Source organism: Ictidomys tridecemlineatus, chromosome 5 (genome assembly GCF_052094955.1).
Source record: "Ictidomys tridecemlineatus isolate mIctTri1 chromosome 5, mIctTri1.hap1, whole genome shotgun sequence".
Classification (NCBI taxonomy): domain Eukaryota; kingdom Metazoa; phylum Chordata; class Mammalia; order Rodentia; family Sciuridae; genus Ictidomys; species Ictidomys tridecemlineatus.
Genome location: NC_135481.1, coordinates 193,345,037 through 193,357,114, shown reverse-complemented (window position 1 = coordinate 193,357,114; position 12,078 = coordinate 193,345,037). Strand labels below are relative to the sequence as shown.

General features: G+C 66.1%; 1 protein-coding gene across 6 annotated transcripts in view; it reads right to left on the bottom strand.

Annotated features, from left to right (window-relative positions):
• Ripor3 (RIPOR family member 3) overlaps positions 1–11,341 on the bottom strand; it is a 63,221-nt gene extending 51,880 nt beyond the window's left edge. For 5 of the 6 annotated variants that reach the window (XR_013439806.1, XM_078051912.1, XM_078051914.1 and 2 more), the window contains exon 1: positions 10,856–11,341. Coding sequence is in view for 4 of the 6 variants with exons in the window: in XM_078051912.1 (XP_077908038.1) it covers positions 10,856–11,341 (486 nt within the window). In the remaining 2 variants the exon portion in view is untranslated. The remainder of the gene's footprint in view (positions 1–10,855) is intronic. The other variant, XM_078051917.1, reaches the window with a different exon arrangement.
• Positions 11,342–12,078: the final 737 nt, after the last annotated feature.

Below are 12,078 nucleotides of genomic sequence, written 5' to 3'. Positions count from 1 at the left end.
TTAGCCCCACCCCGCGGACCCTCTGGGACCCCCTCAGCAGCCTCGGGTGGGCACACTGGGCCCCCGGCCAGGATGGGACGGACCCTGCTGAGGCCGGTGACACGTTGTTAGCAGAGTGACCTGCAGCAGGGCTGGAGGTGGACAGCGGGCAGGGGCTCAGGTGCTGGGGCTGGGAGCGGAGGGGAAGCCATGCAGGCAGGGCCCCTGCCCAGGGGACACAGTGACCAGCTGCCAGCTTCACCCGGTTGCCAGGAAGGCCAGCAGGGGCCGCGGGCATCCCTGGTGGCTGGAGACCCCGACACTTCTTCCCCGGGACCCCCACCCGGTGCCATGGAGGACGGCTGGGAGGAGGACTGAGCCCGGGCGCCCCCTGCAGGCCCCAAGTGCCCGGGAGAAGGAGCTCGGGTCCCACTGGCCAGTCCCTTCCCGGCCACGCTGACTGCGGCTTGTGAGAGACAGCGGCTCAGATCCAGGAAGGAGAGGCAGGACCCCTGCTCTGTGGTCAGTGAGGGACGACAGCTCTCCTTCAGGCAGCACCGTCCTGGGCTGCAGGCTCCGTGCCTGGCACGTAGTAGGTGCTCAGTGAACTCTCAGGGAAGAGTGACCGCCGTCCTGCCTGGCAGAGAGGACCGGCCAGTCTCAGGGGCTGGGGAGGAGGAACCGGTGAGAAGGGCTTCGAGGTCAGACTGACCGGCTCCACTCCGGCTCTGCCCTGCGGGGCAGCTTCCGGCCGGTGTCCTGATCCCACCTCGGGAGAGGGCAGGTGGACACTTCCAGCGACTAGGACGTGTCAAGAGGTGGACGGTCCCCTCCAGCTGTGGTCAGAGAGGTGGTGGCTTCGACGCCCCCTCCCGCCCCTTGGCCTGCTCCCTTGGCAGGGCGAGTGGAGGGTGGCCAGGGCTGGGGGCAGCCCCCACACGGCCAGCAGCCGCGGCCCCTGCCCACCAGGGAGGGAAGGGGGTCTGGCCTGGAGAGACCGCCCAGCAGAGCCGGGCTTGCAGCCCCAGGAGGAGGACAGGCCCCGCAGGAGCAGGGGCGGGAGAGGACAGGAAGCCCAGGTGGGTCAGGGCTGGGCCGAGCCCGCAGCCCGCCACAGGCCAGCTCGCGCTGTCCCTGGGGAGGACCTCACCAAGGCGAAGCCCCCGTCCTCACTGGGCCCAGCCGCGTCCTCCCGGGGCCCCAGAGGACCAGGGCCAGGTCTGCCTGTGTCCTGGAGGCAGCCGAGGCCCGGGTGAGGGGCTGGGGCCCTGAGGAGCTGGGCACCAGGGACGGGTGTGGCACCCGCTGGCACCACTGCCCCCGCCCAGGACTCCCTCAAGGGATCCCTGTCCCTTCGCCATGAACTGTGTCCCCGTGGGGCCACTGCTGCCCACAACCAGCCAATAGCCTCTGGCAGCTCAGAAACTGACCCCGTGGGAGAGCGGTGGCCAGCTGGCCTGTGTCCTCGGCCTGGCCAGCGCCCGCAGTCAGTGCAGGGCCCTCGGGCTCAGCTCCCCACTCGGTGACTCAGAGCCGGGGACAGACTGCCCACCTGGAGGCCGGCGGCACCCGGGTCTCAGAGCCGCGATGCCCACACTCCCGCCACAGTGCGCTGGGCCCTGCGCGGCTCCGCCCCCCGCCCACCCGGGCACCCGCCTCTGACCTCCGGCCCCTTCCAGGCGGAAGGGCTGCGGGCTGCGGGCATCCTGTGTCCCCCAACTCCCGCACAGGGATGAGACGCTTGATGCCCACAGGCGTGACCCGCCCTCTGCGGGCTGCCGGAGTGACCACCAGCTGTGGCCGGGGGCCTTCCTCGCTGCCCTGGGGTGGGTTCCGGGAGAGGCCTCGCCCACTGCGCGTCAGCCCAGCCGGGGGCAGCGGGGTGGGGCTCCCCCTCCTCTGCAGACACCGTCCACCCTGGGGCACCCCGGGACAAGGGAGGGTGACATGGGCGGTGGGCGGAGGTTCCGGAGATTGACCCCAGGGTGCCTGACCGCGGGCCTCACCCCAGTCCTTTTTATTTTGAGACAGGTTCTCCCTGAGCTGCTGAGGCTGGCCTCGAACTTGTGATCCTCCTGCCTCAGCCTCCCGAGTCTCTGAGATCACAGACGGGCACCACTGGGCCCGGCTGCGTGTCATGGAAACGTGCTGCATGCTGTCAGCTCCTGGAACCCCCCGGAACCCCCCACAAGCCCTCTGAGGGGGGCTCCCTTGCGATCTGTCTTCTGGGGGCTTCACTAAGACCCAGTGGTCAGTGGGGGAACAGGATTTGCGTTTGGGCAGTCTGACTGTTCGCCTGGCTCCTGCCCACTGCAGCCACCCGCTGCAAGGGCTGGCAGCCTGGCCTTGTCCTTTGGGAGTCCCCTACTCTCCTAGAGGCCTCCAACCTGCCCACCAGCTCTGCCTGCTGACAGGACAGCTGTCCCCTGTCACTGGAGGACAACCCCCCTTCCCGGTCCTGAGCTGGGGCTCGGGGCCCCTGCACACGCTCCGGCCGCCCAGGGCAGCTCCGCACGCAGAGGCCCCTTCCTGCCCCTCCGCGTCAGAAGAGGCCCTCGTCCCTCGGGGCCTGCTCCAGGCCTGCCCAGCACTTAATGGCCATGGCCAGCACGAGTCCCCTGAATGGACCACCCTCAGTTTGTCGCCCACTCGAAGCCTCCCAGAGCGGCCCCTATGGCAGAGGCGCACCGCGGGCCTCACCGTCCACCTCACAGGGGCACGCAGGGGACGTGTCAGGAGGAGGAAGATGGGAGCTGGGGGCTGGGCGTGTGGGGTCCCCCTGGCGGGAGGGTCAGCAGCTGTGGCTCCCTAGCAGGAGGCGCAGGTCGCAGCGTCCCCAGGCTCGTCCGTCCACCCAGAGACGCAGCAGTGACCCTGCGGGGAAACAGGGCCCTTGAAGTCCTGGCTCAGCGGAGGTCACCCTGGCTTAGAGTGGGCCCTGAATCCACCGCCCATGTCCCTGCAGGAGGAGGGACGCGTGCAGAAAGGTCAGTGGAGACGGAGAGGGTCTGCAGGGTGTGGCTCCAAGCCCAGGTCAGCCAGGCCTCCTGGCCACCCAGAGACCCAGAGGGGGCAGAGGAAGCAGGGGTCCTCAGAGTCCTCGGCTGCCCACGCCCCTCGGTCTGCCTCCAGGGCTGGGAGAGAGTGGCCTTCTGCTGTCCTCGGCCCCCCGGCTGCACCCCTGGTCAGTGTCCTGGTGACACGAGCTTCCTGTGGGTCACTTAGCTCTCACCAGTGCCGTCCTTACCCCATCCCGCCTCACAGGGTGGCATCAGAGCCAGGGACATTAGGGACCGTCCCTGGGTCTAGATCTGAATCTGCGGCACCTGGTCAACGGCCGCCCCCCACCCTGCACTGCTCTGCGCATCCTGCAGGAGGCGCCAGCCAGGGGTGCAGAGCGTCCACCTCCAGGCCAGGTGCTGCGGAGCTGCAGGCCTCTGCTGTGACCTGCCCTGAGCTGGCCTCTGGGTGCCGAGTGCCCTGGGCTTGGGACCTTGGGACGGGGACGCCAGCTCCGTGCCCACAGGGAGCCTGCGCAGCTGACCCCAGGTCTGGCCTCGGGGTCCGCAGGGCTCCTCTGCGGCAGGACCCAAGGCCGGGGACAGCACCCAAGGCCCCGACACCTTCAACGACCCGTCCTGTCGCCGGGACCCACCCAGCTGGGTCCTCATCACTGAGGGGGGGACAGGAAGGCCAGAGACAGGCACCACAGCGCCGCTCGGCCGGTCAGGAGGCGTGTCCACCAGGAAGCAGGAAGGTCCAGCTGGGTTCCTTCACCCTTTGTCCCAGGATGCAAAAATGTCAGCAATGTGCTAGGACAACAGCCTCGCAGGGACACTCCTCGACCCCACGGCCACTTCCTGCCTGGGCTCTGGGTCAGGGCAAGAGTGGGGGGGCCTGGCTCCTGCGGGTCACCCTCCGCCTTGGGCCTGGGGTGACCACGTCAGTCCACCTCAGGGTGAAGAGGCCACAAGCCCGGGCGCTGCCTGGCTTCCCCCGAGGGTCCACCTCGGGGCACCGGGTCCCCCTGGGGCCTCCCCAGACTCGACTTTACAGCGTGAGGCTGGACCCGGGCTCTTCCTGGAGGGCACCTGCCACTGTCAACCCTGAGTGTCCCTCAGCAGAATGCCAACAGTGTCCCGCTTACCGCGGACTCACAGGGTCCCACACCACGAGGACGCCACCACGCCCCGGGAGTCGCGTGCCACAGAGCCCTCGCCTCGCTTCCAGAGGGACACAACCCAGGCCACAGAACCGGTCACTCCTTTGCAGCTGCCTCTGACTCGAGGCCACTGCCCGCAGGTCCCTGGGGCCTGACCCGCCCCAGGCAGGACACCTCCTGGCACCAGCGGGCCCCTGCTCCCCCTGGTCTCCGGGTTGGAGACCTCCCCATCGTCACCCGTGTCACCAGTTTCCTGCTCTGGGGATGAGGACGTGGAGGGGACGGGCAGGATGTCAGGACTCCAGGTCTCGGTCCCCGCGTCTTTGCCCCCAGAGGCCACCGGTGCTGAACCAGTGTCACATACAGTGGGGTGCTGGGGCGGAGACCCAGGGTCTGCGGGAAGACGGTCACACGGCCTGGACAGACCCCTCCAGGCAGACCCTCTCCCCAGGCCCCCTGAGGCACAGCGCCACCCCCCGTGACACACCTGGGGTCTCAGGAGGACCGTGGGGAGCAGCGGAGGGCCTGCCCACCCCTGGCCCACTCTGCAGGCCCGTCCGCATGCCGGGCAGGCCTGGCCGCACCCGCGTCTGTCGCCCTGTGGACACAGAGTCCAGAGCCAAGGTCACCGTGGCTCCCACACCAGAGGCTGCGGCGAGGGCGGGGCGCACGGAGCCGCAGGTGACCCAGGGCAGCGCCACCTGTGATCACAGAAGATGAGGACCCGCCCCACGTCCACCGCGGGGACCCGCTGAGCGCGTTGGCGGAGCCACACAGACGCAGTGCTGGCAGAGTGCTCGGGGACCTGGGGCCTCGGTGAAGACGGCTCGCGTCACCTGGCAGGGCTGGGGTGCAGGGCCACCACGTCCCTTCAGCACGGGGAAGGAAGGTGGGCACTGAACGGTTGGTCCCTTGTCTGTGGATCATGACCGACAGCAGTGGACCTAGGTTTGGCTCGGGTGGCCGGTTCGGGTCACTCTGAGTGTCGCCCGTTCCTCTGGCCACGGCTCCCCCCCCAGGAGCCCTCTGGGGCCTGGAGAGAGGGACGCAGACAGACACCCCTGAGCGCCCTCCTCACGGGACCCGGGACAGTGTCACCAGGCGACGCACCCAGGGCCAGGACAGATGGGCAGTGAGGCCCCCCGCAGCCACCGTCCTCCCAGTCAAGTGTGGCCGCAGGTCACTTTTCTGTCCTTTCCTGGAGTCGAGACTTGGGATGCTGAGTGGCCCACGGAGCCCCGCATCCCAACCAGCCGGGGGGCGGAGGGGAGGCCGCTTTCCCTGTGGACCCCCAGACTCGAGGCGGGCGGCCAACGGCTGCTGTTGAAGAAGGCTGATCTCAAGCAGGACTAACCGGCGACAGAAACAGAGCCGTCCCGAGTGAAGGGGCTTCATCCAGAGAATTACCTGCCCACAGGCACAGAGTGACCGCCACTCAGCCCCAGAGTGACCGCCACTCAGCCCCTCACCCCCAGGCCACAGGGGCTTGTGCTGCTCACACCTCAACCAGGTCAGGCCCTCTCCACCAAGGGGGTCACAGAAGTCCAGGCCCCAAGTGGACACTGGCTGGGGCACACGCCCTCCTGCCGCCCAGCCCAGCAAGCGCCTTCCAAGCACAGCAAGCCGCTCCGGCCCCCATCTGGCCTGGGCGGAATGGACCCTCAGCCCAGGAGGAGCCCTGCCCACCTCACGCCGATCAGCATATTCCAGGGAGAGTCCAGAGACGGCCAGAGCCCAACAAGGAGCAAGAAGGCACAGGAACAGCGGAGCACGTGGTGCACACCTGTCATCCCAGTGCTGGGAGGCTGAGGCAGGAGGATCGAGAGTTCACAGCCAGCCTCAGCAACTTGCCAAGGCCCTAAGCAACTCAGTGAGACCCTGACTCTGATAAAATATAACAGAGGGCAAAGAAGGCTTAGGAATACACGTTTGATGAGACGTCTGGAGAAGAGCTTTTCTCATTTTAGATTCTTGGAAGCTCAGAGAGGCAAAGTAACTTGCTGAGAGTCACACAGCAAGGTGGCCAGGGATGCAGGGTTTGAATTCAGGTCTGTAGCACTGAGGAGATGGCGGTGCTTAGCCACTCGGCTCTACTGAGAGGCTGAAGGCAAACCATGTCTGCTGCTTTGGCCTGTGTGGCTGGGGGCAAGTTATTAACCTCTCTGGTCCTCGGTTTCATCATGTTTGAAGGCTTGTGACAGGTCCAGGAGGAGAGCTTGGGGTGCCCCGCCCACCACCCCCACTTGAGTGGGACGCAGGCTGCCTCTGTGGCGCGGCTGTCAGGCTCCGACCCTCCAGGCGCTGCTGTGGCACAGACATGGGGACATCACGGTGACAGCCCTCTGGGCACAGTAGACCCTCTGGGCCTGACGCCCCGGGTTCTCTGGACGCGGTGACGAAGCGGCCGTGCTGTCTGGGGACTTGTCTGTGGGCAGGGACGGAATCCAGAGCCCGGAGCCTGCCACATGCACTCCACACGCTCTACCCTGGCTGCACCCAGCCCCGCCGGGTCCCCGGCCTCCCCACACGTCCCCAGCCTCCCCGCCGTGTCCCCGGCCTCCCTGCCAGGCTGCACACCCTGCGGGCCAGGAGCCTGGGGAGTTGGGCAGCGGCTGTGGCCACGTGGTCCTTCGCCGGCCGCAGCGCCTGACTCCAGATGTGAGCCGGGGGGCGGCTGCAGGGCCCCGGAGGACCGGCCTGGGCCTGGCTCAGGAGGCCAGCTTCCGGGTGCTGACAGGCTCGAGCGCGTCCTCCCCCTGGCCGGGCCTGGCAGTGTCCATGTGGCACTCGGGCACAGACAGCGGGCACTGCAGGAGGGGCCAGGCGCCCTCACCCGGGCCTCCCGAGGGGCCGGGCTGCCTTGGCAACAGCAAAGACTGACTGAGCGCTTCCTGTGAGCCAACAGGCAGGTGATGAAGACCTACTGTGGGACACGGCGGAGATGGACTCACTCCTAAGCGGGCGTTTAGGGAGAGAATGATGACGTGCTGGGGGTGGAGTGGTGGGAGACCACCGAGGAGGGTGGGCTGCCATCCCAGACGGGGGACCCGGAGGGCTTCGCGACAAAGTGGCGGGTTGGTTGGTCGGTTTGCTTTCTGGTGTGCGGGGATCAGAGCCCAGGGGTGGGACCTGACGGTGAGCGACATCAAAACTGTCATCGCAGCTTGGGGGGCTGGGGCAGGAGGGGCACAAGTTCAAGGCCAGCCTCAGCAACGCAGCGAGACCCTGTCTCTAAATAAAATGATTTAAAAGGGCTGGGATGTGGCTCAGGGTCAGGTGCCCTGGGTTCAATTCCTGGTACCAAAAAAAAAAAAAAAACAAAAAGGAATCATTTTGAGTCGGGGTCCCACTAGTGGCTGAGCTGGCTGCAGCGTGGGTGCTGCCGCCTCTGCTCCTGGGTCGCGGGGTCCCAGTGGTCTCCGCCTTGAGAGCTCAAGAAATCCTCCAGGTCAGCCTCCCAAGTAGCTGGGCCGCAGCCCCCCCCCCGTATTTATTTATTTCCATCTGTGACTGCGGGTGGGGCGCAGGGCCTCGGGCAGGTGGGCTCCGGACAAGCGTTTGGGGCGAAGGAAGTGGAGACCTGGTCCAAAGGCAGAGACGCGGCCATGGAGAAGGATCCTCCCTAGAACCTTCTAGCACTTCTGCTGTGCCAGCGTCGGAAGACGAGTCACATCTGCACAGTTGACGTGGAAGAGCAGCCCACACCTCGCCAAGCCAAGGCGAGAAGGTGCCCGCGGTGGGCAGGAGGGTGGCACTGGGACGGAGCCCTGGGCCTCCCACGCTCTGCCCCTGAGCCACCCCCAGCCTCGACCCACTCTTGAAGATTAAAATTTCAGAAAAGAAAGGAAAACGAGAAGGAGTGAATGGACAGAAGAGTGGACGCCGGACCCTCGGGGCTCCCCCAGGACAGGAGCCGGGCCGCCGAGGCCCGCGCCCAGGACAGCCCTGACTGCTGTGCCCCCCGTGCCCCCAGTGCCCCCCGTGCCCGCCATGCCCCCCGTGCCCGGGAACGGGGTGCAGGGCGTTAGTTCTCTGTCAGCCTGGAGGCCCGGCTCCTTCTCGCGCCACCGTCCCCTCCCGGGGCCTCCTCCGTGACGTGACCCAGACTGCGAGAGGCGGAGCGGGGAGGGGGATTTTCCTCTCGGGCTTCTGGCTGGGGACCTGGAAAGGGCCCACCTGGCCCCGGGGTTTCTAAAAATAGAAGCTGTCCTCCCCGGTTCCAAGACGCCGTTCCTGTTAGCGCCTCACCCCCACGCGGGGAAGCCAAGGCTGGCCCAGGACCAGGAAGGGCCGCAGAGCAGGGCGCTGCCCGCACCCAGGGGCCCAGGTCTCGGGGCCAGAGGCTGCGGCACACACACACACACACACATACAGATGTGCTGTGCACACACACACACACACAGATGTGCTGTGCACACACACACGCGCGCACGCGTCACACACGCTTACTGGGCTGATTACAATGGTTTCGACGTGGAGGATGTGCAGCACTCGATTGCAAATAACAATAGAATTTATAGTCAGCGCAGCGGCGCCCGCCTGTAACCCTGGATATTCAGGAGGCTGAGGCAGGAGGATCACAAGTTCAAGGCCAACCTCAGCAACTTAGCAAGACCCTAAGCAACTCAGCGAGACTCTGCCTTAACATAAAAAATTAAAAGGGCACGTGGGTTCAGTCCCCAGGGCCAAATGATACATATGACTTTTTTGATGTCGTTTATATAATTTGACTTTAACAATGACTGTGTTTAGCAACCAGTTCACCAAATTCCTGGAAATCAGACAGTCGGCTTTCACAAGCCACCCGACCTGGGGTGGTGCGCACAGCGCAGGGACTACATGGCAAATATCACCGAGTTGGGGAGGAAGCCATCGTCCCTCTGCCCATCTCCCGAGCCCAGGGCAGCCCTGACACACAGTGCAGGGAGCTCGGGGGGCTTCCAGAGATGCCCTGCAGACGCGGGTGAGCTCGGGTGGGTGGGGAAGCATCTCGAGGGGCCTGGGTCTGCCTGAAGCCTGAGTGGAGCCGGAGACCGGTTCATGAGCTCAGGGGCACGTCCCCTTGGAGCTCCCTGGAAGAACTGGGGGACCCCGGGGCTCACACTGGGGGCTCTGCAGCCAGCGGGGAGCTGTGTCCAGTTGCCCAGTGCGAAACCCTGCTGCAGGAACAGGGCTGCCGTCCACTCACTGGGCTTTCCAGGCCGCGGGGCTGTTCCCCTGACAGCAGCCAGGGCGGCACTCCAGCACTGGCCACTTCTCCAGGCCCAGCTGCACCCAGGGTCCCGGTGTCCCCCGGCTGCTCTGGGGAATTCCCGGGGGATTTCCTGGCTCCAGCTTCTGGCTTGTTCCCGCCTGGTGTGGAGCCCACATGTCCTTCAACCAGAGCCCGGAGTCTGAGGCTCCCTGAACCCCGCCTTCGCCTCACAGATGAGGAAGCCAAGGCTCAGAGAGGGGCGAGGACTGGTTCAAGGTCACAGAGAAAACCCAGGGCAGGCCCGGGAGCGCCACCCGCTGCCTCAGTTTCCCCAGACCTGGGAGTCTCCGGGACAACTTGTCCCTGGGAAGGGGGACTCTGCACCAGCCCCTGGGTCTGCCCAGAGCTGCTGCGGGTGGAATTTTCCAAAGGAAGGAAAAGGAGGCCACATGTGGGTGTCGGGACCTTCCTTCTGGCCTGGTGCCTGGCACCCCAGGGGCTTCCCGCCGGCTGCCGCTCGCTGGGCTGTGCGCTTCCTGGCCCTGGGGTGTCCACCGCACCGGCTTCTGACTGTGTCTGCGTCTTACCTCCTGGCCGCTCGGCCCCACTGCAGAGCTGTGGGCGCCAACAGCCCGCGAGAGTGTGCGCGAGCGGTCGCGGGGGAGGCGCGGGGAAAGTGCGTGTATTTCACAACTGTGTTCCGTCCAGAGTCGCTGCGCAGGCCCACAGTGATTCGAAACACATTTTTGCAAAGGCAAAATGAAGTTGGAACGGAACCCAGTGGAGGCTGGTCCCTCTCCCCACCCCGGCTCGCTCTGCCCTGCCGTTAACCCTCTTCCCTCGCAGCCCAGGACGCGGCAGAAACTGCACAGGACGCTCAGCCGACCCTCCGTCCCGGGGCAGCGTCCTACACCTGGCCTGAGCCACCTTCCAGACGCTGAAGGCCGCTGGCCAGGCTTCAGCCTGCGGCTCCCGGCCCCACCTCCGGCAGGTAATGCGTATTCCATTCTGCCTCCGGCCTCCCACCCCCCGGGTAATTGCAGAACCAGAGAACACAGAGGCTGTTCTGGGGGCGGAGGAGGTTCAGCCAAAGCCACGTCGGAATGACCTCCGTCTATGTCTCATCTCTGAGGGGCTGTGTGACCTTAGGCAAGTTGCTTTACTTTTCTGGGCCTGTTTCCTCCGGTACAGTGAGGAGGACAATAACACCTGGGGAACAGCGGCTGTGGGGATGCCCAGCACAGGGCCTTGCACGTAGCAGATGCCCAAAGAACAAAGTCACGGTCAGGGCCTCCTAAAGATCACCTGGTCCAACCACTCCATTCAGAGACGGGTGAAGGGAGGCCCAGAGAAGGAAAAGAACTCCCCTAGATCACACAGCAAGACACCACAGTCCCTCTCAGCCTCCACCCAGGCTCCCTTCCCCTCCTGGGAGCTCCAGGAGGTGTGGGGGAGCGCCACCCTCTTCCCTGCAGAAGTCCGGTCCACGCACCAACCCGCTGCGGGCACCTCACACTCACCATGGAGCACGTCTGAGGCCCCCGGTCCTCCTGGCAGCAGCCTTGCTGTCTCTGTTGCTGCAAGGTCTCAGCGTCAGATCCCAGCTGCAGAATTCCAGGGACGGGGCTCGGGCTCAGGAAAGTCCATCCAGCCTGGCCACGTCCTCCCGGGCACTGCCTGGAGGCTGCACTAAGCCCCCTGGTCTGCAGGGTGGACGCTCTGCCGGCTCCGATAGCGCGGCCGGGGCTCTTATCGGAGCTGTCAGGGGCAGCGGCCGAGGGGCTGCGGTTCCAGGAAGCCGCCGGGCCCCGGATGCCGCCTGCCGCTCTGGCGGTGTCGATTGCTGTCAGGGTCACCCAGGCTCTGCCAGGGAGAATTCCACGCTGGCCCCCAGCAGGCGGGGCCCCCAGCCCTGCGCGCCCGCCCCCCACTCCCGTCCTGGCACGGGGCTGGGAAGAGGCAGCTCGTCCGCGCAGTGTTGTGGTCTGTCCTGAATCCTGCACCATTAATCACCGAGCATCTGAGTCCTGCTCGCCGCGGAGGGGGCGGAGGGGGCGGAGGGGACGCCTGGAAGTTTCTGTTTACCCCACTCCGCACCAGGCTGCTCTGCTAATCACAAACAGACAGACAGCCGCCCCCCAGGGCCGCCGTGGCCCCAGCCCTCCTCCCAGGCTCCCTCCCCGCCCCTCCCTCCAGCCCCTTCCCCACCGACTTTCCTTCCTCCGTCCCCCTCTTCCTCCTCTTCCTCTGGCCCTGGGCCCCCCAAGCCCCGTCTTCCCCGCCCCTCCCACCCGTGCCTCCCGCACACAGGAGCCAGGCTCCTGGGACGACTTTTAACACTTGAATTGTGGCGGGGTCCGGGGGTCGCCAGCCTCTGCCTGCAAACCCAGGCGTCTCCCAGCCCCGGGGAGCGGTCCCGCCCAGGACGCGGGCCTCCCTCTGTCAACCGAGCACATCTCAGCCCTCTGATTCTGCTCCGGGGGACCAGGAACAAAGCCCCCATTTACACCTCTGGAGGAGACTCCAGGCTGCCTGGCTGGACACGTCCAGCGCCTCTAACACCTGGCGTGAGTCCCTCTCTCCCTCCCGGGTTCTTCTCCACCCTGCAGGGAAGAGACCAGGAAGGAACAGGCACTGACTCCAGAGCTCAGCACACAGGACCCCGGGGGCCACTTGGCACCACCTTCCAAAACCAGAAGCCAGCGCCGCCCAGCAGTGGGAATGTCACCTAGGCACGGGCGTG